The 25,093-nt window shown below is 41.4% G+C and overlaps 1 protein-coding gene across 3 annotated transcripts; it reads right to left on the bottom strand.

The window, feature by feature from the left end:
* Positions 1–532: 532 nt before the first annotated feature.
* pnpla7b (patatin-like phospholipase domain containing 7b) lies at positions 533–24,451 on the bottom strand. Of its 3 annotated transcripts, none has more exons than XM_088009141.1 (36): positions 24,386–24,451; positions 23,534–23,578; positions 22,420–22,494; positions 22,125–22,212; positions 21,776–21,855; positions 20,342–20,436; positions 19,459–19,599; positions 18,576–18,735; positions 17,195–17,275; positions 16,952–17,080; positions 16,787–16,867; positions 16,550–16,670; positions 16,391–16,456; positions 14,427–14,509; positions 14,158–14,310; positions 13,964–14,041; positions 13,410–13,615; positions 13,200–13,331; positions 12,996–13,119; positions 12,720–12,909; positions 12,212–12,361; positions 10,654–10,717; positions 10,322–10,490; positions 9,525–9,707; positions 9,311–9,429; positions 7,649–7,805; positions 7,376–7,492; positions 6,985–7,054; positions 6,451–6,567; positions 5,366–5,514; positions 5,143–5,295; positions 4,927–5,043; positions 4,400–4,484; positions 4,109–4,230; positions 686–2,453; positions 533–610 (listed from the first exon to the last, which is right to left on the bottom strand). In XM_088009141.1, exons 2-35 carry the CDS (start codon positions 23,570–23,572, stop codon positions 2,388–2,390), a joined length of 3,960 nt encoding a protein of 1,319 aa, XP_087865267.1. In that variant the 5' UTR covers positions 23,573–23,578; positions 24,386–24,451; the 3' UTR covers positions 533–610; positions 686–2,387. The 3 variants fall into 3 exon arrangements, with proteins under 3 accessions (XP_087865267.1, XP_087865265.1, XP_087865266.1); XM_088009139.1 differs by having other exon boundaries at positions 12,212–12,382; XM_088009140.1 differs by having other exon boundaries at positions 533–2,453; positions 12,212–12,382.
* Between the last annotated feature and the right edge of the window lie 642 nt (positions 24,452–25,093).

Genomic DNA, 25,093 nt, shown 5'->3' on the forward strand with positions numbered 1-25,093 from the left:
CTGTTTTAATTCAGTCAGAAACTCAGGAAAGGAACAGCCAAAATCAGTGGGGGAAGGAAACCTTGCCTCGGCCCACTCCAGGGCTCTACCGGAAAGCAGTGAGAGGACATAGGCTATCTTAGCATTATCATGCGGAAAACTTTGCGGGGAATGGTTGAAAATTATTGAGCATTGGAGCAGGAAACCACGACACTTGTGAACCTCACCTGAAAATTTCTCTGGTGTAGGTGGATGTATCTCGGAAAATGTGGGCCGGGCTGGCGGAATGGGAGCGGCTGGCAGAGGTGGAGGACTCGGTTCCTGTGAAACAGGGTTCTGCAAAAAGTTTGAAATTTCAGAAAGTTGGCGGTTAGTCTCAGCCTGTCGGGTTCCCAATTCTCGAAGGGCAGCGTCGTGAGACTGAATGAGGGCATGTTGCTCGGACAACGCCCTCCTGATTGCGTCTGCTGGGGTAACTTGTTGGCCTGAGTGTTCTGTCATAATGGGTCCTAGTGAACGCACCCACATGCAAGAACACAACCAGTAGAGCGAATCACAATAATAAAGTTTATTAAATAAAGAGAAGTGGTGGGGAGATCTGGATACGGGGTTGGAACTGCAAGGTCATCAACTGTTAAATGAGAGGACAGATGTGAATAGCAGTCGGTGGCAGAAGGATCATGCAGAGATAGTCGGTGAATCTTACTTGGATAAGGGGTGAAATGGGTTTGATTGTTGCCTGATTGTTGCCTGAGGTTGCGACGGAAGACTGAGGTCCAGAGCTCGCTAATCCGGCGAGCGGTGCACGTTGGAGGACGGACAGGTAAGAGCGGCTGTAGCGGACGGCTGGCAAACGGAGAGCTCGATTCATCCAGGGTCGAGGGTACTGGCTTCCAACAGGTACTACCTGAGGCGTCAGAGGGGGTAACGGTTCCTCGGGAGGCTGACCGGAGCGGAGATCACTCGGAGACTTGTATCCACAGGCTACACGCTGGGAGACGGCAGAAAACCATTCTAGGTTAACACTCAGGCACCGGAGTGTTTGCCAGCCGCAGCATAAATACTCCACTTCAGCCCTCTTCAAATTAGCCACAGGTGCGTCAACAGGGTCTGCCACCGCATGTTCCAGGGGCTCAGCCCATCGAGGACCTCTGGTGGATGGTGAGGAAACAGCAGGCAACAACACAAAACCCAACCCCAAGATTACAAAAAAAAACAAAACAAAACACTGATCCCAACAGGAAGGGGGGTGAATACTAACGCAAAGCGTTGTACTTAAAGCTGCAGTTTGTAACTTTTATAAAAAAATATATTTATTTACATATTTGCTGAAACTGTCACCATGTCATGACAGTTTGGTATGAGACAGATAATCTGTGAAAAGGTCGAGCTTCTCCATCTTCTCCCAGTGATAACTAGAAAATAACCAATCAGAGCCATCAGGCGGGTCTCAGCGCTGTCAATCATCCTCTGTTTGGTGCTCATATGGAGGGTGCTAAGCTGCAGCTTCTTCCTGATAGCATAGCCTGTTGTCAATGCTAAAGCTGCTAGCATGGCCGCTAAACAGTTTCCCTGTTACGGTAACTTGTTTCTCTGCCATTAGCACACTGAGCAGAGTACAAAAGGTTGATTGACAGTGCTAAGCCCCTCCTCCTGGCTCTGATTGGTTGTTTGTGGTCAGAGCAGTGGATTTCTACAGACTACAATAGGAGCTTAGAGAGGAGATGGAGGAGATCCATCTTTTCAAAGATTATCTGTATCATATCATACTGAGAGATAACACTGAGACAGTTTTAATAAATATGTAAAAAATAATATTTTTTTAATAAAAGTTATGTATTGCAGCTTTAAAGATAGTATTTCTTCTGTACAAGTCTGCATGACATTTGAAGAATTCTGGCTCATATTTACAGTTTTTCCACACAATAAGCGTCAGAATATAAATGAAGTTGATAATCTTAAGGACAAGTTGTGTGAAATTGAATGATGAATAGTTTGAATCGTAGCTGCAGCAGACAGCAGTCAGTATGGATGATGTCACTTCAACTCCAACAGGTCAAAGGTTAAATGCAGAATAGCAGCTGTTTTTTTCATTGCATCACTGAAACATTAAACTGACTATGATACAGTTACATGAATAAATGATGTGTATAAAACTGGTTTCTGTAGGACACAGTGCTGTGATATAACGTAGCTGATGACCGCAGCCCGTTTCTCTCTACAGTCACACACTGGTCATCACACCAGGGTCAGCATGAGGTCCAGGACACACAGAGGAGTTCGAGATCAAACCAACAACCTCTCGTCTACTTCCCAGTGGAAGCAGGCCAGTCCTGCTCAGGTCCAGCAGTAGGAGACCAGCTGACTCCTCCCTGCTCTGAAATGGGTTTCCTGTGATTCCCAGGAGGTCAAAGGTGAGCATTCTGAGAGGCGTTCTGGAGCCGGTGTCTGACCTGGATGGGAACTTCTTCATCCTGTTAAAACAACAACATGTTTATTATCAGGTTTTACTCACATCTTTAAATGCATTCTTATTTACATGAATATTATGCTAATTTTTTATTTATTTGAGCCATTCTTCTTGTAGGTTGGGCTGATTATCCTGTCCAGATGGAAACAGCCATTTGACTTCCAGCCATGTAACCTCAGCTGTCAGCCTCAGGTACAGGTTGGGATGTTCTCGCTGTGAACTCTGGGGGGCGCTGTTTTGATTTCGGTCAAACTTTGTTTGACCAAAATCTGCAGCTGAGTACTACAGCCAGACTAACGTACTGAATATACAGGTGCTGGTCATAAAATTAGAATATTGTGATAAAGTTCATTATTTTCCATAGTGTCATGATAAAAATTAAATTGTCATATATTTTAGATTCATTGCACACCAACTGAAATATTTCAGGTCTTTTATTGTTTTAATTTTGATGATTTTGGCAAACAGCTCATGAAAACCCAAAATCCCTGTCTCAAAAAATTAGAATATTATGAAAAGGTTCTCTGAACGAGCAATAAAAATAATCATCTGAATCAACAAAGTAACTCTAAACACCTGAAAAAGATTCCTGAGGCCTTTAAAAACTCCCAGCCTGGTTCCACAATCTTCCTCAGGGTCCGGTCACCTCTTCTCGTTGTGTAGCGTTTTCTGCCACACTTTTTCCTTCCTACTGACTTCCCACTGAGGTGCCTTGATATAACACTCTGCAAACAGCCGATTCGTTCAGAAATTTCTTTCTGTTTCTCACCCTCTTGCTTGAGGATGTCAGTGATGGCCTTCTGGACAGCAGTCAGGTCAGCAATCTGACCCATGATTGTGGTTTTGAGTAACGAACCAGGCTGGGAGTTTTTAAAGGCCTCAGGAATCTTTTTCAGGTGTTTAGAGTTACTTTGTTGATTCAGATGATTATTTTTATTGCTCGTTCAGAGAACCTTCTCATAATATTCTAATTTTTTGAGACAAGGATTTTGGGTTTTCATGAGCTGTTTGCCAAAATCATCAAAATTAAAACAATAAAAGACCTGAAATATTTCAGTTGGTGTGCAATGAATCTAAAATATATGACAATTTAATTTTTATCATGACATTATGGAAAATAATGAACTTTATCACAATATTCTAATTTTATGACCAGCACCTGTACTTTTTTAATTACAAGAATAGTTTGAATATTCTGAAAACAAAGTTATGATATTACTAGAACAAAGATTCAATATTATTAGGAAAAATTTAGAAAATTCTGAGAAAAAATTTGCTTTAATCAGTGTTGCCAGATTGGGTGTGTTTCCACCCGGTTGGGCTGCACGACTAGAATCTGTTGAACGTGACACACTCAGAGTTAAAGGATTAGTTCTGTTTTTAGAAAACTGATACTAAAGCGTAAATTCACAAAACGCTCAACATTCCTCATTTTCATGTTGCAGTTCTCATATTACTACTTCATTCTCCAAACATTAAGACTTCATTCTGGTAATGATAAAAAAAGTCTTATCCTGGCCCTAACATGGCTTATGAGGAAAAGTTTTACAAAGATTGAGCTAACCAAAAAATGAATTAACATTAACACCTAGGATGAGTTCATGTGAAGTTTTCCCCTCTACAGTCCATCTATAAAACACGGGATGCTGTAACGCTCACAGTCTCAGCCGTCTCCTCTCCCTCGGTGTGTTCGCTGCCCGGAGTGAAGGCCTCAAAGTCAGACAGAGCGCTTTCCACTGCCTCCTCGTCGTAGTCAGTCTGGTACTCATCAGATGGTTCTTCTGAAAGCACATGAAGCAGGGAACAGTGTGATCCTGATCACTTTGCAGCTTTTGACACAGACATCACAACCAAACACTTCAAAATAAGAAAACTTTAAGGAGACAGAAGTTTACGTTTCAGTGTTTGTTTCATTCTGTGATGATTTTCTATGTTCTACAGCCGACTGACCGTCTATCAGAGCGTTCTTCACTGGTTCAATTCTGGACACGATCTCTGCCAGGTCGGTGAAGGAGGCGTTCGGACATGTGACCACCTGGAAGAATTCAGCATTTATAAATAAAATCTGCTCTAATATCAGGTGACTTTTGTTTTTGGACTGGCAGAGAGCTGTGTAACTTAGGGATGCTCTTCAGAAATCACTGCACTCCTTTAATATTTTATTTTGAAGATAATTCTATATTCAGGTTATGAAGAAAGCAGAAAAAGTTTTGTGTTCCTGTTGTTAAAGAGAGATTTGAGTCAGCAGCAACAAGATGTTTACCTCTAATTAACATTTCACTGATTTTTTTTTTTACTTTCAATTGTTGTTCATTGTATCATAAAACATATAATAACACGTGTTACAATGTTCCAGACACAAAACAGCCATTTTTCACTGTAGAGATATTTGAGTTTACATAACAGAAATACTAGAAAACAAAGAGCAAATAACATGCATGCATCCTAATCTCCAGCTGTGATTGGCTGTCACTCACATGTCCAGTCTTGGTTTTATGGAACTCCTCCTGGTGTCTGTCCCGCAGCATGCTGTCCACCACTCCGCTGCGGTGCCACACGTCAAACAGAGTCTTTCCGTGCTGGTACCCCACCTCCTGAACTCAAGACCAAAGCAACGGCCCTTCCAGCTTCACACACCTTTCACATATCAAAAGAAAATCCAACAAAAACCAGGAAGACGACAAAAAGCTCACAGCAATTTCATCAAATTTGCCAAAATCCAGCGTTCCGTATCGATCAATGGGCGGCCGGATGTATTCGCAGTAGTCGCTGTCTTTGACCACCTCCAGCTGCCTCACACAGCAGACGTACGCCAGGCGTGTTTGGATCTCGGCCATGTTCAGAACCTGGAGGGAAGAGGCGGGTAAAGCCAGTGTGGAGTTACCAACCGTGGCGGGTCTGACGTGGCAGCAGTACCTTGACCTTTTCGGCCAGAGGGTTCAATCGTTTCCACAGCAGCCACCAGCCACTCAGGCTGTCGCCATAGTTGGTCAGACTGGTTTCATTCCGGCTTCCAACATCAACAGCGATGACAACCTTGGCACCCATGGAGCGAGCCACATCAGCTGATGGAGGAGAGAAACATTCCCTCAGCACCTGTTCCCCAATGTCACTTTCCATTACAAATTCAAAATTAGGGGTGTCCAGATCCAATACTGGAAGCAGAAATCAGTCCCATACCAGCCGAAAAACGGCCACTGGATTATATCGGCCCTCATCTAAACTCGCAGACAGAAGCACGTTGATAGAACTCAGTCCAACGTTTCTACCCACCAGGGCTTGTATCCCACACACAGATCCATTGGTAAACAATAAATGGGTCAGTTGTTCTCTATCCTGGTCAGAACCAGCCTGTTGTTCTACACTATTTGAGTGCCTGAACTCTCAGCTACTGAGAAATGATTGCTTCCTGGAGACGTGGACTCTGTTGATATTTTAAATTTGACCCAATCGCTAAAGCCTACCTGTGACGTAAGTATGAAGCTATGAAGCTTACCAGAAGTTGCCTGTGTTGTAAACAACCATCCTCTACTGTGGAGATAGAAGTGCTGATCCGACTGAGGAGGCTGTTAATGTTAATTCAAAATTTGGAACTGTGGTCAACACAGATTGTGTGTAAAGTGTGTGAAAAGCATGCATGCAAACACCCCATTCCCCTGATTGCACCATCAATAAAGTGGTGGGAGCATTATGCTGAGGGGGGATGGGGAAGCTGGTCTGAGTTGATGAGAAGACTGATGAAGGTAGTAGAGTGGAGCTGTAGCTGCAGCAAAAGTCCAGCTGAATGAAAACATAGCACTACTTTAAGATAAAATCATTTTAGTAATGAATCAGATTTCTTTCTCTTCTCTACTATCCACTCTTTTGAGCTGCTGCATCACATCCAGATTTTTGCAAGGCGCAACAAAAACTGTTCCTACCGATTACATACAGCTAACACTTTAACTCTGTTTGATTTTAAAAGTCTTATTAAGATCCAGTGGGAGCTGCCCGATTCTCACCAGGAAGGTTGTTGATGTAACCTCCATCCATGAGTAAGTGTCCATCTTTGGGATCACAGAGAGGCGGCAGATAACCAGACAGCGACATGCTGGCTCTCACGTAACGCCACAGTGAACCTGTGCAGAGGAGGAGACGAGTGTAGAGGTAACAGGATAAAACACTGATAACATGTTTCTGGGATTAAAATATGAAAAAACATGCATGGAGGATGTCCACTTGTTGAGCAAACATGTTATATATGTTATATATATATATATATATATATATATATATATATATATATATATATATATATATTGTGATGATTCAGATTTTATTTTCCAGGTATATCATTTCTTTTTTCTGTCTTCTGGAAGTTTCACCTAAAGATAGCATTAGCGTTAGCTCCTCCGACTCAATGCTGCTCTTTAAAAATCAACCAGCAGGTGGACATCTTCAAAAAGTCATTTCATCAAAATCTTACTGCAAAAGAAAAACAAGTGGTTTGCTATATTTAGAGAAACTGTAGGAGAAGTGATGATAGTTTCACACACCATCAGTGTGGACCCTCATGGAGGAAGCGGTGATATCTGTTGTTATGGTGAAGTATGGCAACCACAGGTCCTAGAGGTGGAGGGGTGACAAAAACACAAGACGCAGCAGAAGAGAAAACTCTGATCATCGTGGTGAAGTAGGAAATGAGTATTTGAGTTTCAGAACCGTCCCTAAAACCCTCATAGTAAAAACTCTTATGTTTTTCAATTTCACTTCTGTCACATAAAATCCCTGTAAAATGCATTGAAGCTTGTGATTGTGACATAAAACAATATGAAAAGTTCAAGAGGTGTAAATGGTTTTGCATCTCCCTGTAGGAAGTTTGAGTTCTGCTTCACAGCTTTACTGTCCTGCCACTGCTGTTGGGGGAGGCTGGCGCTCCAACCCTACCTCAATCTGTTTGTCCTTGAAGATGGAGCTAATGCTGTAGTTAAAGGAGGCTCCAGAAAACATGGAGGTCACGGGGTAGGTCAGGTCCAAGATCTTCTTAAAGTACGACGTCATTCCCTGAACAAAACCGTAACGAGGGACGTGAGGAGAACGGTGCCATAATAAGGAACAAGGCTTTCCAACACTCAAACAATCAAAGAGTAGCTAAGTTTTGATGAACATTATGAGAAGGTATGAGAAATGTGGAATGAAAGTTGGAGTAAGTGAACACACCATTGCCCACTCCCGAGCCCGGACCCTCATCCGACTGCTGCTCTTTTCCTCAGCGTACAGTGCCCCCATGAAGGAGCCGATGGAGGTGCCGCCCACCACGTCCACGGGGATCCCGGCTTCGATCAGCGCCCGCAGCACGCCGATCTGAGAGCAGCCTCTGAAAGCACAGCCATACAGTTGCTATGGAAACAAACAGCCACCAGTCTCATTTCATGTATTCAAGAGAAACGCTTCTGTTATAACCTCAGACTAATTGTGGGACAAACATCTTAGAAACAACATCAACAACTGATCCTGTTTCTTACTAACTGCAGAGCAGCTTCCAGTCCTGGATATTTTAGTCATCGATTATTCTGACCATTAATCAGATGAAGAAATGGTCACATTTTGGAGATTTTTCATTTAACCATTTACCTTCTTTTTTTCTTTTTGAAATATTAGAGATGCATTAAAAGAGGCAAATAAACAAATTCAATTCATCTCCAGAAAGTCAAATTTTTAAAATAAGAAAATAAACATTTTATTGCCTAAAATGCAATAACAGCGTGTTGATGTGCCTAAAGTCAAAATGTATATTTTGTATTTATGCAGTTTTAGCTTAATTACTGATCTGAATATGTTGTTCATTCAGCAAATGGCCTTTTTAGTGCCTGTATACTCTAGTTAACAATTAATTGATTACTAAATTAGCTGCCGATTATTTCAATAATCGCTTTATCACGATTAATCTGATAAATCCTTTCAGCCCTGAACTACATAAGGGCTTTAAATACACCAGAACATATTTCCTGTACTTTATGTAGTATCAAGCAATCATACAATATAATGATAACAGTCATGGCAGGGTAATTGAAAAGTGCCAACACCCTCCAAGTTCATGTCCTAAAACTAACAAAGCTGTGGGGAGAAACACAGAGCTTCACATGGACATCATGGCTCAAGCTCACCATTATTTTTACATGTGTGCTGCTTTCTCAGGTGTCACTGAGTAGAAAACAAGTCCTACCTTCTCAGAGCTCCAGGACAAGCCAGAGCAGTGCAGGGAAAAAACAGTCAAAACAAACAGTCATTTTAATGTGATCCATACAAACACATGCAAACAATAACTGTCCTGATGAGGGAAGAAATGTCTAAAGCTCCACCTTGAAGGTTCTGTCAGGGTCAGACCCAAAGTAGAGGTGCACTGATTGCAGTTTCCTGGCTGATTGTCAATCACCAATCATTCAGAAGGCTGATCTGCAGATTTCAATTTACGCTGATACCAATATTTTTGTCTGAAATGTTGCTAAATTTAGCAAAAACGTCGCAGAGTCTGTAACAGTGGGGTGACTATTGTTAACTCTGAATGTTCAGACATGACCTGGTGGCGGTTTGTCAGTCAAACCTCTCATTACAGAGGATGCTTAGACCTTCGCTGAGACAGATAAGATTGGTGGAAAAGATTAGCTTCACATGTAAGCATCGGCCGATCACTGATCTCTTAAAATGAAGGAAATCGAGATCAATTTATCAGCTGGTTGATTTATCAGTGCACCCCTGATCCAAAGCATAATTTCTCTACGAGGGAGGTCCATTTCTACCCTGGGAGTTTTTAAGTTTAGAAATGGACAGAAAGGAAGGTTCCAGAAGGAGAAATGTGTCTAATGTCGAATGAATGGGTACCTGGCGCCCCCTCCACCCAGAACCAAGGCGATGCTGTTTCCTGTCAGGATCCTGGCCAGGCGGGAGAAGTCGGAGTGTCGATCCGGACATTTTTCAAACACGCGCTCGTACAGCTCTCTCTGCAAAACAGAAACAAGCTTCAATGTGGAAAATGCTCTAGAAGGCTCAGCAGGTGAGTCCTGCCTTATAACCCACGGAGGTTCAGGTTCAGTACCAGCTTGGGTAAGCTCCTTTTGGAGAACACTCTGCGGGGACAAGACAGGTGGTGGTGCCTGGAGATCCAGCTGCGCATGTTGAGCCACTCGGCGGTCCCGCTGGGCGGTGGGCCGTCCTCCCTGTGCAGCAGCACCAGCTGCTTCTGGGCTCGCACTGAGCTGCTCTCCAGCATCCGCTCCAGCTGCAGCAGGGACGGTTTTCAGGAGGCAGCAGACGACCAAACATTACCATAGAAACAATTCAACATTTCTAACTGATGCCACAGAGTCAGAGGCTCTATGATCACTGAGCAGAACGAGGTGGGAAGATATAACTTGTTAGGAAGCGTGACACTTAGAGATTTCTGTGAATCTCTGACTGACAACCCAAAGGCTACTACTGCAGCAGACACAGCTGGACTCTGATGATGCATAACATTATGACCACCAGCCTGACCATTTTAGAATAAACAATGATTAGTTACGTAGCCACAGCCACATGACGTTTTTCACAAATGACTGATGATCTGATTTAGTCAACAGCATCTTGATTCTCAAATCCGATTTTTTGCTGAAATCAAGTTTATTATTTTTTGTGTGGTCATCCATACTACAAAATAAACCACATTGGGCTGATATGACTACTGCAGCCCAACACACAACTTAGTGAAATGGACTGTTAACTCAAACAGCTTTTGGTCAGAACCAGATCAGGTCTTCCAGCAGTCTGAGCTAATGTTATTATGTTATTCACTTCTCTGTGATCATACAGTATATAGAGGTGATCATACAGTATATAGAGGTGGATGTCTCTGACCTCGCCCACGGTGGGCTCCTGCTCCCCCAGCCCCACAATGATGATGCAGTCGGCCTGGCGGATGCAGCGCTGGGTCCAGGGTGTGAGGCTGGAGTCGGACTGGTAGAGGACTATCCGGTGGATGTCTTCCTGCTGGCCGAGCCAGCTGGACAGACGGTACTCATGGACACTTTTATAAATAAAGAGTTCAGCAGATTAAATTAATGAATATTGTCTGGAAGTTTTATATGATCAACCAGAAAGTTTTACTCCATGTTTGCAGATCTTACACTAAAGCATCTATGCAATGAAAAAGGAAAAGTTTCTTAGAGTTTGTGTAATCAGTGACTAACCTGTCCAGGGCAGCAGAGCCCAGTCTCTCTTTGATGATGTCACTAGTCAGCAGTAAGGTAGGGCCTGGTAGATGACCGTAACAAAAAAAAAAGAAAAAGAAAACTGTTTACATCGCAACATCCTTTACAGAGTGACATGGCACTAATAAATAAATGTGCTGACAAAGAGTTTAACTTCCTGTCAATCTTGTCGTTTCTCTCATGAAATAAAAGTCTCTACTTCCTGTTTTGGTCTATCTGCAGATTTCCTCAGAACAGTGGGAACCAATAATACAGTCAGAACAGGAACATACAGCAGCATAGATGCAGTATTTCACTAAGTAACTTTACCACAAGTCTGAAGCTGCGTAAAACCAAATAAGGTCCTTAATGTGATCCCTGAAAATATGTCAGATCCACCTATAGAATCAGTGCCTGACAAAACTATTTAACCAGCATAAAGCTGAACAGTAGAAGGAAAATAATACATGGGATTCAAAGTCTTCAATAAAAGTCTGCAATGCATGCTGTGCATTTTTATTCAACCTGCTTAACACCAACTCCCCCTAAAAAATGAGGTGTAAATAATAATAGCGAGTAGGTTCTACTCATGTGTAATTTAAGCTGGTAAATGCAGCTGTTGTGTGAAAATCTGTTCTAGAGAAAATTAGAGAACAAACAGGGTCACAGAGATCGACGAGCCAGCAGACAGGTCAGACTGGACTCAGTGGAGTGTAGAGCAGAATTCCCTTCTAAAACATCCCAAGCTTTGAATGTCTGATGGAGCTCTGAATGGCTGAGCTGCAGCCATGACACATGAGACACCTTACTGTCACGGTGCAAAGACACGTTTAAAAACGAAGCAGCTATGAGGTCAAAGTCCCTCTGGAGGAGCTGCAGAGATCTATGATCATGGTAAAAAAAAAAAAAGTCCTTATTGCCAGGACTGGAAAGAAAACCCAGTGTTGGAAAAAACTTCACCGAGAACACCATTTGAAGTTTTTTCTATTGTAGAGGAAAGTGCTTGGTCAGATGAGACTAAAATGAAGGCTTTTGGCTAATATGCAAACTTCTAGGAGTAAGGAGAATCCTGATACCAGGTTTTTACAGATGGTACAAGTACTTCAGTATAGGTACTTGCTGATACCGAGTAGTTGATGCTAATAAATTGGTACTTGTACTTCATACAGTAACTTTTGGAACAAATGTGTTTTATTTAGAACATGGCGGCAGAGCAGAACATACAGATTATATAATCTTCAGATACTATAAAGGTACATTTTTCACACCTCATCTTTTCAGGTGTTTATTTTTTTTTCTCAGTAATGAGTTACTTTATGTTGGTCTGTCAGATCAAATCTCTATAAATTTCACTGAATATTGTATTGGCACTGTGCACAGTATGAACATCCCTTCTGACAACATGAGGTGAGATGTGGAGAGTTTTCCTGACACTTGCAGCTTCTGAAGACAGAAGTAAGAAGGCAGTGTGTGTGTGTGTGTGTGTGTGTGTGTGTGTGTGTGTGTGTGTGTGTGTGTGTGTGTGTGTGTGTGTGTGTGTGTGTGTGTGTGTGTGTACCGATGCCACTGAGAGCATGCTGGAGCTCCAGGGTGAAGGTGGTGAGGGGAACGTCGTCCGACACGGGCAGGATGGCCACAGTGGACAGATTAGAGGCTGGATTCCCAGCATCCCACTTACTGGTGGGCGTGTGAAGGCCCAGACCACGACCTGGAGGACACAAAACCAGTTCTGTTGGGAAAAGATTTCTGATCAGAAAACTTAAAGAAAACAACCAACGCTGGTTTTTGCTGGGTTTCTTTTGCGAAGGTTTTCTTTTGCTTCTTTTTGATTGCATAAAATATTTTAAATAAATCCATTAAAATTGATAATAGTTGATCTTGGTTTGTTACTTTGAGCTCAAGTCAAAAGAACAAATGCTTTTTGAAATTTTAATTAAAGGACTTGAGTTGTATAAACTCAGTGCAGTCAGAGAGTTGAGGAGTAAACCAGTCAACCAATTAAACCACTTCATTGACTTCACTGCAGGAGTGAATAAATTGTAGTTGGAACTGCAGCTTGTGATTACCGGTCAGAGGCCCGTTGACCTGCTGCATGTTGCCCAGGATCTTCTGTCCCAGCACGTGGATCAGCCTGGTGACCACCTGAGGATACCTCCTCTTGATGGAGTTCAGCGCTCCTTCAGGCAGCTTGGCCAGCTCCGAGTCCCTGACAGCGTGGACCGTGGTGGCTCGGTTCAGGTGTGTCAGTGCCTCCACCTGGTCAGACGCAGAAATCTGAGCTGTTCTTCTGTTCTCTTGAACGATTTAACAGGGTTGTGGACACCAATGCTTCGGCAGCTCACCACACCAATCAGGTCGCCGCGGCCGTACTCCCCAGCCAGCTCCTTCTTGCCGTTATCCTTGGCGATGACAGATCGCAACCGACCGCTGAGGACGATGAAGGTGCTGTCTGACTTGTCTCCTTGTCTAAAAGCAGACATTTGGACTGAATGCTGAGTTGGACATCTGTTCAGTTTGACCGTGAAGCGTTTCCTGGTTGAGCGTACCTGTAGACGGCACGGCCAGCCTCCAAGGCCATCCAGTCCAGGGCGAAGTCGATCTGCCTGACAAACGATGACATCCTCTTCACCACCGTGTGAGCTACGTTCAGCACCACCCTCGGCTCCTCCCGCATTATCCTGTCGTTACACACACCGATACAGTCACACACTATTCATGATGAAAAGACAGAGGTGTTGTGGACATTGTGGTCCTACTCGTAGAAGTGGGCCTTGGACACGGAGAGGAAGGTGCAGTCTCGGTGGGCTCGCACGGTGAAGATGAGGGGCTCCCCTGTGAGGACGGCCAGGTGACCCACCATCTCCCCAGGGTGGGTGACAAAGAGCAGGCTCTCTTCCTCACGGTCAATCATACGCTGGTAGACATGGAGCAGCCCTGAGACGACGAACGCCACGCTCACATCCTGAAAGAGGACAATCACAAGGATTGTTAGTTTTTCAAAAACCAGTCTCATCTAAAACAGAACCAGTTAGGTCAAAAAATAGAAACTCTTAAAGAGCCTAGCTAAAGTATTCAAAAGGAAACCTTTAACAAAAAGTATATTTGTGTGTTAAAAACAGATTTAAAGCTCTAACTATGCTGCAAAAATATTGGATTATTTGAATATTTGCTTTTTTTTGCTGCTATTTTGCTACAGCTTATATTTCCCCCTCTGTAGAAGGACATGCCCTCAGCATGTCTGTAAGCCTTTTAAAAATTTCAGACATTTCATTCTAACAGTTGAAAAATCTCATGTTTCTGTTGGACTCACTTGATCTCCTTGGTGGGCTACCACACACCCAGCTTTGACCTGGCGAAGGGTCACCCTTCCTTCCAACAGACTGGGGTCCTGTTGAGCAACGCCAGCAGATAATATGTGTTCCTTTCTATAGTGATATCATAGTACCATAAAACATCCACCTCAGCTTACTGGGAGAAACTTGAAAGATTTAATGTGAAGGCTACCTGCAGCTGGATGACCTGCAGCAGATCCTTCTTAGCAGCCTGGAAGAGGACGTTGACTTTGCTGTGGTGGACGGCTCCTCCTCCTCCAGACTCATCGTAGTGATAAACAGCAGAAGGAGAGTGCTGCATAGTCACACTCTTCTTCAGAATAGACTGAGGAGACAACACCGTTCAGACTGAGCCAAAAGAGTGATGCTGCAGCTTCCCAGCATCCTGATTCAAGCTAACTCATTTTAACAATGGAACAAAGTGAATTGCTCTATAGAGACCTTAACAGAGCCTTGGTTCACTGCCTCTTCTTTGGCAGACTGAGTCTGATCAAACACTCTGGTAACCTCTGAAGGGCCATCACCTGCAAAACACGCACACACACGCACACACACCCAAGTTGGAATAGTCACAGAGTAGTATCTCTATTTTTTGATACCTGTCAGAGGATTTATTACAGACCTGTGGAGAAGCAGTTTTTTCACAGCAAAAAAAAATTAAAGAAGCAACATGGTACAAAATTAATGGAAATAATTTTTTAAATGTCTCTTTTTTTCAATCTGTTTTTTTTTATCTGAAGTTATATTGGAAAACGTGCAAAACAAAATGTGTAACAGAAGAGCGACCGTCACACATCACCCCTAAGATGAAAGCAAGTTACAGCAGATTAGCTAAGCAGAAGTCAATATTAGAAGACAACTGTAACAGACTAAAGACTGGAGGAGGATCACCTTCCACCAGGACAATGACTGTAAACATACAGCCAGAGCTACAATACGATGGACAGACTGAAGGATTTTAGTGTGCTAAAATGGCCTAGCCAAAGTCCAGACCTACATCCAAATAAGAATCTCCAGCAACACTGGTAAATTGCTTTTTACAAAGATTCCACAGCCAAAATGTCTGACCTGGGGAAATGTGAAAAGAAAAATGAGAAAAAAAAGCAGCGTCTAAATGTGCCAAACTGCTACAGAACCATCATAAAAAACATGCAACTGTAACCGAAGCAAAAACTGGTTTTACAAAACATTGACACAAGGAGGGTGCATGAAAACGCACATCAAATTTTCAGATATTCTTTATTGAAAAATCCTGTATTCTTTTTCTTCCACTGCTTAATTAGTTAACTCTAACTTATTATTCCTGAGCTCTGTGGCTGTAGCATGACAAAATGTGAAAAAGCCTTTGGGGTAAGAATAATTTTCTAAGGGCACAAAACACAACAATCTGCCACATTGATACAAAGTAAAACAAACTAAACACAGCCATTTATCTCATAACAGCTGGCAACAGAAGTGAGTACACCCCTATGTGAAAATGTCCAATTTGTTCCCAATTAGCCTGGTGTCATGTCACTCATTACTGTTGCAAGGTCTCAGGTACAAAGGCAGCATTATATATTCACACCCTCTCATACTGGTCACTGGAAGTTCAACATAGCCACCATGAAGAGAGCAACAAAAAATTATTTGGATGAGATGATGTCAACCATGTCTGGTGACATCATCTCAGGTGAGGACAAAGGTAAGTGTTTCTGGACTGTAGCCAGGCATGGTGAGGGAGGGTCATGGTCTGGGACTTAATAAGTGCTGCTGGTTGTGGAGAGGGAACCATGAATGCCAACGTACTGTAACATACTGATGCCATGAAGAAGTGGAAGAGGATCCCATGGCAACCTGTGAAGACCTGGTAAACTTCCCTGTCCAAGAGTTATCAGAATCAGAAAATGCTTTACTGATCCCCACTTATTTATTGACAAGCTATTCCATCCAAATTGTTAAATATTAGTAAATGTAAATATAACCATTAGCAAAATAAAATGTATGAAAAATATATTAAATAATAAAATAATAAGCATGTACATGGAAATATGATAATATATTAATATATCTATAAATGAGTAAGTTTAAATTTAGACAAGTAAAGGTTGTGCTGGAAAATAATGGAGGAACAATTTGGACGCTCTCAGTTAGGGATATACTCACTTTTGTTGCCAGTGGTTTAGAAATGAATGGTTGTGAAGTTCAGCTTTTTTGAGGGGAAATCAAATTTACACTCTTCTATAAGCTGTACACTGACTGCTTTACATTGTATCAAAGTGTTGTTCCATGAAAAAATGCAATATTTACTGAAAGGTGAGGGGAGTACTCACTTTTCTGAGATACTGTATGTATTTTCTTGACATTTCTTCACATGATTGTCTGAGTTTTTGATTATGCATGAGCAGAACTTTACACGTGCGTACCTGAGCCTGGCACGGAGTGAGATTTCTTATATTTAGCTGTAGCCATGTCCCCGGCGCAGAACTTTTCTGTCATGAAAGAAAAACAAACAAAAAAACTTCAGATGAAAATGATAAGAGTAACGTCACAGAACCCCTGGAGATACGGCACTCATTTCCAACCTGCATCAGCTTTTTCAGAAGCCGTGTCTTCAGAGTGGGACGGCTGCCTACGAAACCCTTTGAGTTGATGAGCCTCACCCAGAACATTGGCTACAGACACCAGAGATATAGCCTGACTTTCCTAATAAGCAAATTTTGAAAAGCAAAAAAAAAAAAAAAAAAAAAGTCTTAAAAGTGTTTCAATTTATTCTCAAACAATCCATAAGTTCCTGATGATTTCTGGTGCAATTACAGTACCGGGTTGAAAAGCTCAGTGGTAAGGCCAAGGTAGTTGTGCAAGGCAAGAAAGGTTACTCTCTGGAGACGCACCATAATAATCTAGAGGGAGAAAGAATCGCAACGATGTGCAGTATGAACATGTTTTTAAAACAGCATCAGTATCAACATGCAGCTGAGATTTACCTGAATGACGCGGACCAAAGTCTCTGGGTACTTTTCAAAGACGGACTGAAAGGCCACGGCTGGAAGACGCAGGACGGTGGACGGAACTGCAGCCCTGGCAGACACTGTTTTATAAGGAGCCGGGTAGCCCTGAAATTCACAGAATGCACTGTCTGACAGGAAGGGGGCGCTATAGATGAGAGACTGTTCAATAACAACAAAGAGCAGCAAAGTAGGTGAAGGAGAAGGAGGCTGTAGACCTACGGTGATAATGTCCAAGATACTGAGCAGACTGTGGACACTGTCTCCTGGCAGGACATCCTTCACAACCGCGTCTGTCCCATCCTGAAGGACAGAGTGAAGGACACAGTGTTGGATGAGAACATCTTCATCCAACACTCTGGATGAGGCTCCGGATTCATCTTATTCCAGACTTTTAGTGAACCTATTCAAACTGCTGAACGGCAACAAATGACTCAGATGACACGTGTTCTAAGACTAGAACCAGATGTTTAACTTTTGTGATTTTTCTAGTTGATTGCTTCACCAACAATTGCATCAGCTATGAAAAAAAAATGTCTGTTGCTAATATGTTCTCCCTCTCATGCTGTAGCACTTTCCTTCTGATCCAAAATACTTTCAGGTGAAAATCCCAACCTGGATACTGAAAAGCTTTGGCTGACTTGGATTATTTTATTACAAAGTCCAAATATTTCAAAGTTTTACGTTGGTAGCTGGTTACACAGATGCATCTTGTTCCTGAGGCACATTCTGCAGTGTAACACTTCTACAAGCCTACTTAGGTCTTGCAGCATTACCAAGACCTAAGTGCCTGCTGTTATTAACCCTGGTTAATAACAGAGGCAGCAGCATTAACCATTACATAACCCTGGAAACATCCCAATAAAACCAGTGATATAGAACTGGCATCGCAAATCTTCTGCTGTGTGTCGGCCCTGGATGGTAACCGGCTTGGTCAGAAACTACAAAAATCTGATATTTCTGTCTCGTTAGTGAATGCACCATGACTTGCAGTAAAACATCACTCCTCTATGTGGACACTACTGAGGGAGGAAGACTCACAGTTAGCTATGTTTTATTGTGTAGAAATATTTGACCTTTCAGACTTTGTAGTGGAACATCCTGGACTAGAAAATGTTGGAAAATTTTACAGTTTAAATAAAAATGTACATCCTGCAGAATAAACAGGTATGAAATCTTAATGCTAGGCTAAAATGTGAACTCCGTCACTATTTTGTCGATTTTAAAACAGTAACTGTTCTTTACACAGTGGTGTGACATTGTCTCTTTATTTACAACAGGAGGGCTAACAAGAGGTATGTTGAATATTGTTTTGATATTTTGTACTCTTTTGAAAGTGAACTCAGATTGGTTTAAAATTGGCATCAACAGGTTAAGGCTTTAAAAAATACTTGCATCACAAAATTCTGATCAGGGCATCTCAACACAAAAAAATTCATAACTGACTTTATTAAGTAAACAACTCATTTATGTGACATGTTCAAAATATCCCAGATAGTAAAAACAATAGTGGAAAAAAAAACTGCTAAAACATATAAAGTTTAAACAGAAGTCAAGTGATCCAATAATCATATTTTTGTGAAGCTTTGAGAATTTGTCTTACACTCTCATGGATGCAGAGCTCCAGGCGGCCATCTTGAACAACATAAATGCTGTCATCAGTGTCACCAGGTCGGAAGAGTCCCTCCCCCTGGTGCAGCTGGATCAGCACCATGTGGCGGCAGAGCTCCAAGAACAGAGGCTTCTCAAAGTGTCCGAGCACCCTGAATGCAACATTCTGACAATTACTGACAATATTCAGCCTTAATATTATACTTATTTTCTATTAGCCAAATGCAAAGAATCAAACTATTCATTTACTAATTTTTAGCAATTAGTGAGTAATTAGTAATTACTTACTAATTATGGCAGACATAAACTTATCTGATCTTTTGCAGTAGGAGAAGGAGAAAGAAATTAGCTGTGTTTCTATTACAAATGTGTGCAAATCTTAAAATTAGGAAACAAAGTGGAATGAATACAATGTGACACTGGGGAGGGGGTTACAAAACAAGCCTGTGTCCTGTATAAGGTGTTGTTAAAGTAACATTTATTTTTGAGCTGTTTTCACATGTCATCAATAGGTGAATGTAGTGTGAAGAGCTTTGGAGTCTTCTGGACTTATTAAAGCGCTTTACAAGTACAGGCTGTTTACCATTTGCTCACGGATGCACACAGAAAGAAGGAACCCAGGCAGGGTTTACTGCTCATCTTTTTACTTTAAAGACAAAACCAAAGAAAAGATGCAGAAGAATCTTTGATAGAAGTAGAACTTTACAAATGAAGCTGGAAAGGTAGTAATATCAAGATTACCCCCGTTGATTCATCTACTGTAATGTTCCTAGTGAGGGAAAATGGTTCATTTTAGATCTGATTGATTGGTACGTCTCCACTGGGTACAACATAAACAAACAAAACAAAGAAACTCTGTGGTGTTCTTTACAAACCTGACGTTCTTCAGCATGTAGAGCACCTCCGAGGGCAGGTGGGAGTTCTGCACATCGAACTCAGTGAGATCAGCTTCGAGCAGACAGGGAGGGGGCTCTTTGGGCTGCAGGGTGGGCGGTTCCCTCCGGATGCGCAGAATCCTAACCAGCACATCAAGAAAACCAATCAGTGGACCAAATCTCATGCGCGCCATGGTCAGTTCATGATGGGAGGAAACTTTCTCCCACCTGAACCTCAAAATAAACACTGAGCTCCTTCTGCTCTGATACAATTGTTTTATTGGCTTATCTTTTGATAAAACTTTATTTGACAGGGTGTGCATAAGGCTGACATAACACCTGTCATGAACATGAAGGAATCTTTATGAATGTCTATGACTGTTGTCATGAAGTAAATAATGACACTTTTAATGCAAAGTTATTCTAAAAGTTGCATTTCTATCTCCATCTAGACCAAAGTGGACAATGAGGTCATGTTCGTTTTAAAAGTGGAGAAAATAAGCTATGTGAAATTTCAACAAATTACACACTAAAAGGCAACCATTTATGTTTTTTTTTTTTTTTTTTTCCATTAGTGTAAATTCCCCTGGCCTTTATTTTATTTTATTTTTTTTATGTGTTTTTTTCTTCACTTACTTTGGCATTTATTTTAGTATATATTTATTTCCTTTTATTAATTATTATTATTATTATTATTATTATTATTATTATTATTATATCTATTTTTAGAGGTGTTTAGCACGTGTCCCTTGTTCCTGAAAACATACATCTTGAAGTTAATGGTGTATACAATATGTTTATGCTCCACATTGTGTTGTATGTAAACACATTTGTTCTGTATGCAAACATATCAATAAAAATATCAACCAGAAAAAGCTCTCACTTTCGAGCTATGGACAGGACTTTGGTCCTCTTCCTTACTCTCTGCCGTGAAGCTGAGTTTGAATTGTTTGCAGGAGTTGTGGACAATGTCTGAACCTACAGCAGAGAAATGAAACACAGTGATTTACATGGCAAGCAAAGGTTCACATCCAGACCAAAACAGGAACCGTGCAAAGCAAAACTTAAGGATGAAAATGTGGGACAAGATAAATAAGCTTCAGGACAGTCGAGAAAGAGCCATGATGCTCTCACGCTGATGGCTGTGGCCTGCCACCTGTGAACATCTGTCCACTCAGCGATGTGGAGAGATTTGGTCAAAAGAGAAAAACTGAAAGGAGGTGCTGATGTTCTGTAGGATGAAACAGGACAGACAGATGTGCTTATGAAGTGTCTACTGTTGGGCCAGAAAAAAAGACAGAAAGAATGGACAATTCTTCCCATAGGTCTATATTAATCATTACAGCAGAAATGGTAGAGATTAGTAAGAAAAAAATCAATAAATATGGACCTATGTCATGAATCAAGTCATTTGGTCCTGAAATGTGTGACATGTTTTGAGTTGAAACGACATATGTATTCACTGGTAGTAAAAAAAACATCAAAAAGCCAGAAAAAAACAGCAACACTACCAAGACTGTTTGGGTTATGACTATCTCTGAATTTGCAGGACCATGTTCCAAGATCCTTCCAGAAGACCACAGTCTGGGGTACACTGACATTGGTGATAAATCGCCCAGAAAATTGGTCCTGATTTCCTTAATTTTGGGAGATCAGTGATCAGCTAATACTGGCATGTGAAGCTGATCTTTGCCACCGATCTTATCTACCTTTGCAAAGATTTAAAAATCAGCCACTGCCCGTCCTCTTCTGCTCTGGTTTGTCAGAAGTTTGACTTACAAACCAGGTCATGTCTGTACATTTGCAGAGTTAGTAATCGTCACTCCACTGTTAACAACTCAACAACTCTCTGTCTTTCAGACAATATTTCATTTTGTCTCAAATATTTAGCAACATTTCAGACAAAAAAATGGAATTGGCTGAAATCTGAATCGGCAGGCCAGGCTTCTTAAAGATTGGTAATCAGGGATTGACCAGAAACTGCAACCGGTGCAGCCTTATCTCAATCAGTGGACTGAACCTACTGAGCATCACCTGATTGCAGTGGAGGTGATGTGACCTTTGCTATCAGGAACTGAGAGTCATCAATAGCACTCAGCTACATCAGCTTGTTTGTGAAATTGTAACCAGAGAACAATCCATGAAGTCTGAAATGTAAGATGAGAGAAGAGTCTGGACCACTGATGGTGAAACATCTGGTGTCCACTAAATTTAGCAACAACACAAAGTCTTGTAAAACACAATATTCACACATTTTACTGGAAGAGCATCATGATCAAACCCAGGAGACTTCTTGCCTGTTTTAGACCGTACTGACCTTTCTCATGATCTTCCTGCCATAGAACATCACCTTGTCCCTCTTTCTGAAGCGGTAGTGAGGAACGCCGGCCTCCTCCTCTGAAACAGCACATGCTCTCAGTCAGACCAGCAAACAGGGTCATGTAGTTCAATGTGTCCCAATGCAAGTTGTCTAGCAATCATGATAGCAGTGTGTGAATGTATGTGTGTGTGAGAGTGACTGGGAGAACGGGGCTGTTGTGTCGAATGCTTTGATAGGTCAGGACTAATACACATCAACTCTGTCCATTTACCATGTGAAAGAGCTAACATGCAGTGCAGTAGAGCTATAATGTGAACTTGTAAACGGTTAACAATAAGACACCAACTTGATTTTTTGTATCTTCTGTAGACAAACAGCACAACAACTCCCAGAACAGAGACGGTGATCACAGCTCCAACCAGAACAAAAATCCACTGGAAGAAAAACACGACAGAGACAGAAAGTTCAAGCAGTTCAAGCCAGTTCACCAGAACCAGAACTGCCTCTGGTACCAGACTCTAAACATACAGTATATCCTGTAGGGTATTCCCAGCAAACTGCAGAATGTGAAATATTTCATTTTAAAAGGAAGGCCGCAAAACATATTGTCAAAATATTAAGATGTAGGTCTCAGTGCTCACCAAACTGGCTTCAGTCCGTTCCTCCACAAACTGCTCCATCTTGGCTCTGATCTCACTGGTGAGTGGACCCAGGTTCTAAAAGATTCAGCACAGAAACAAACCCAGCAGATGAAACAAACTGGAGCCGAGACGGGCTGAGTCTGACAGAACTAAAGGAGTATTACAACTCAATTTATAAACCAACAAACTCCATTCAGTGGAGTACCTTCAGGAAGGTCTGTACTTGAGTACATTTTTTGAGCACCTTTACTTTACTTGAGTATTTATTTTGTTGAAAACTTATGACTTTCTTTGTCACCACATTTCTAGAAAGCTTGTTGTTACTTGTTCGTTATTGTTCAGCACAGCTTTGTAATCTTTATTTTTCCCTTATCAGTTTAAATTGTGATCAGTAACATGAACAGCACACTGGATGGATCCTAGTAAGGTGGTTGTGATGTCAGAAGAACATTAGAAATGACTCTTTTACCATTTTCACATCAGATTAATGGTTTTATAAATTCTAACCTGTATTTCAAAGGATGCCTGGTGTAGAATAATTTAATTCAGGTCTTACCAATCTAAGCAGTCTCACCTGTTATATTCAGCCTTATTTTCTTACAGGACTTGTGTTGTGCCCAACACTGGGATCACCCACTCACCACTGACTCTGGACACCAAACAGCTATGAACAGTTGTTGTGGACACAACTATGGAAGCATTTAATTGTTAGAGCGAGGAAATAAATACAGGAGCAAGATAATCATAACAAGATGGTTTCTCATTACAGCCAGATATAAACCTTGTTAACAGCAATGTTTCTCAGTATCGAGATATAAAACTTTCCATTTTAATAATGATAACACTCTTGTGTTTATTTCCTAGCTGTGGGAGTTAAACGCTTCTGTAAACAACTGTCAGATAACCTTTGTTAAAAAAAAAGAAAAAAAGTCAAGGTTCAGGACGCCCCCAAGGCCCTGCACCCCTGAGCAGTGTGCCATATCCTTCATATCAAAATCAGCCACTGATTACAGATCATTCATTATCATATTACGATCTTCTCTGGGTACCACCAGAGGCAGCTGAGTGGTACCAATATGAGCCTAAATAATTCTGACACTGAGTATTTACGTACCGGGTAGACACAGCTTTCCTCCTCATCCTGGCTGCCCATGCCTGCCTGGTGAATTAAAAAAGATCACAGGCCAATAAAAATATCTCTCAGTGGAAAATGACATTTAAATCCTAAACATGTTATCATCCGAGAATCAATTACATAGAAACATGCTCTCCCTGTTTGCTTCACTGAAGTCATTTTGCCAGTAAGCTGATCTGCCCTGGGCGCCAGGACAGAGAACAACACAGAGCAAATGCCCGGAAAGATCTGGGTTAAAGATCACCTCCATTTCTCAGGCTCACTCCGAACTGGACACGTCCGGATAAAGGCTCCAAAGCTCAGTGGGATAAATAGATTAAAGCTCCTTATTAATTAGAGAATGTAATATGCTTGTTTTTGACTTATTTCTTTTCCTCTCATTTACTGTAAAGCCAGTCATTTCTGCTCAAGTTCTGTGTCTTTGGCCGACTTCAAAGTGAGAAGTGAACTTTAAATACACTGGAACCAACGACGAGAGAAGCTTAAACAACAGGATTTAATATTTAAGCAATATTTCAAGCAGCTCGGTGTCATGTGGCTGGATGTCAAAGTCACATTAAGTGAAGCTCGTCAGTTATTTCACCGAGTTAACTCACGTTTAGTGAGGAAAACTACATGTCTATGACTTGTTGATTAATGTTAAAACTTGGGAGTTTATACACAGTGTTAAAGCAGTGTTTACTACATTACAAGCCGTCGAGTCACAGCAATAAAACAAGAAAATAAACGCTAAAAAGAAAGAAAATAATGCACTGAAAAAATGCTGGAGGAATCTTCTACATTTACTAAAAAATTTGTTTCTGAAACAGCGTAAGCAATCTTCATACGTACCTACTTTAAGGCTCAAAGTTTTTTGTATACATGCCTTATACTTAATCCTACCTTGTGACGGTGTACAACTTCCTGCCAACATTTCAAAATAAAACCGTATTTGGTCAAAGGAAAGCCTAATTAAGGATAGAGCTAACCCCTGCACCTGAACTTGGATGCTCTCAAATTTTTCATAAATAAAAATATATTTTCTTCTTCATCATTCATGTTCTAAATGTCTTGTATTGTAGCTGAATGGTCAGTTTTTCAGAATATGGGTCTTTTTCACACTCGGATATGTTTTTCTCTATTCTGTAAATGCTCTTTTGTCATAACATCTGTTTTCTGTTTGCTCATGCAGTTGTTTAGCTGTTGAGTCCCACATCCTCCACACCTTCTTGGCTTATAGCCCATAGGTCCAGGTTGTCTCTGGAGGACATCGTAACCCAGACATCAGAGAACATAGATTCAGTATTCCTGGTGCTAGTTTGTTTTTCAGCAACAAAGCCTGCTGAAAAACCAGGCTTTGGCTGCCTGGTTTTTCAGTATTGCCCATCATGAAGTTTTTGTCTACATTTCCTATAGACAAATACGGTGAATTTATTTATCTGTTTGCAACAAAATACAATGACTAGACATACATCCCATTTGAGCAGTAATTCCCTTTGTTCAGTAGCTGTTCCTCACACTATATTTCATAAAGGCATTTATTTTGAAGAACAAGTCATA

The sequence above is a fragment of the Poecilia mexicana genome, unplaced genomic scaffold, assembly GCF_051168715.1.
Source record: "Poecilia mexicana isolate PSO_F unplaced genomic scaffold, ASM5116871v1 scaffold_9, whole genome shotgun sequence".
Lineage (NCBI taxonomy): Eukaryota > Metazoa > Chordata > Actinopteri > Cyprinodontiformes > Poeciliidae > Poecilia > Poecilia mexicana.

What these genes read in the sequence shown, in the direction of transcription:
- pnpla7b (XM_088009139.1), bottom strand. Translation starts at nt 23,572, where the DNA reads ATGGGCAGCCAGGATGAGGAGGAAAGCTGTGTCTACCCG. An exon ending in CAGAAGATACAAAAAATCAA is followed by an intron (nt 21,856 to 22,124) that starts GTTGGTGTCTTA and finishes GTGCTGTTTCAG; the next exon opens with AGGAGGAGGCCGGCGTTCCT. An exon ending in TACATGCTGAAGAACGTCAG is followed by an intron (nt 18,736 to 19,458) that starts GTTTGTAAAGAA and finishes TGTTGCATTCAG; the next exon opens with GGTGCTCGGACACTTTGAGA.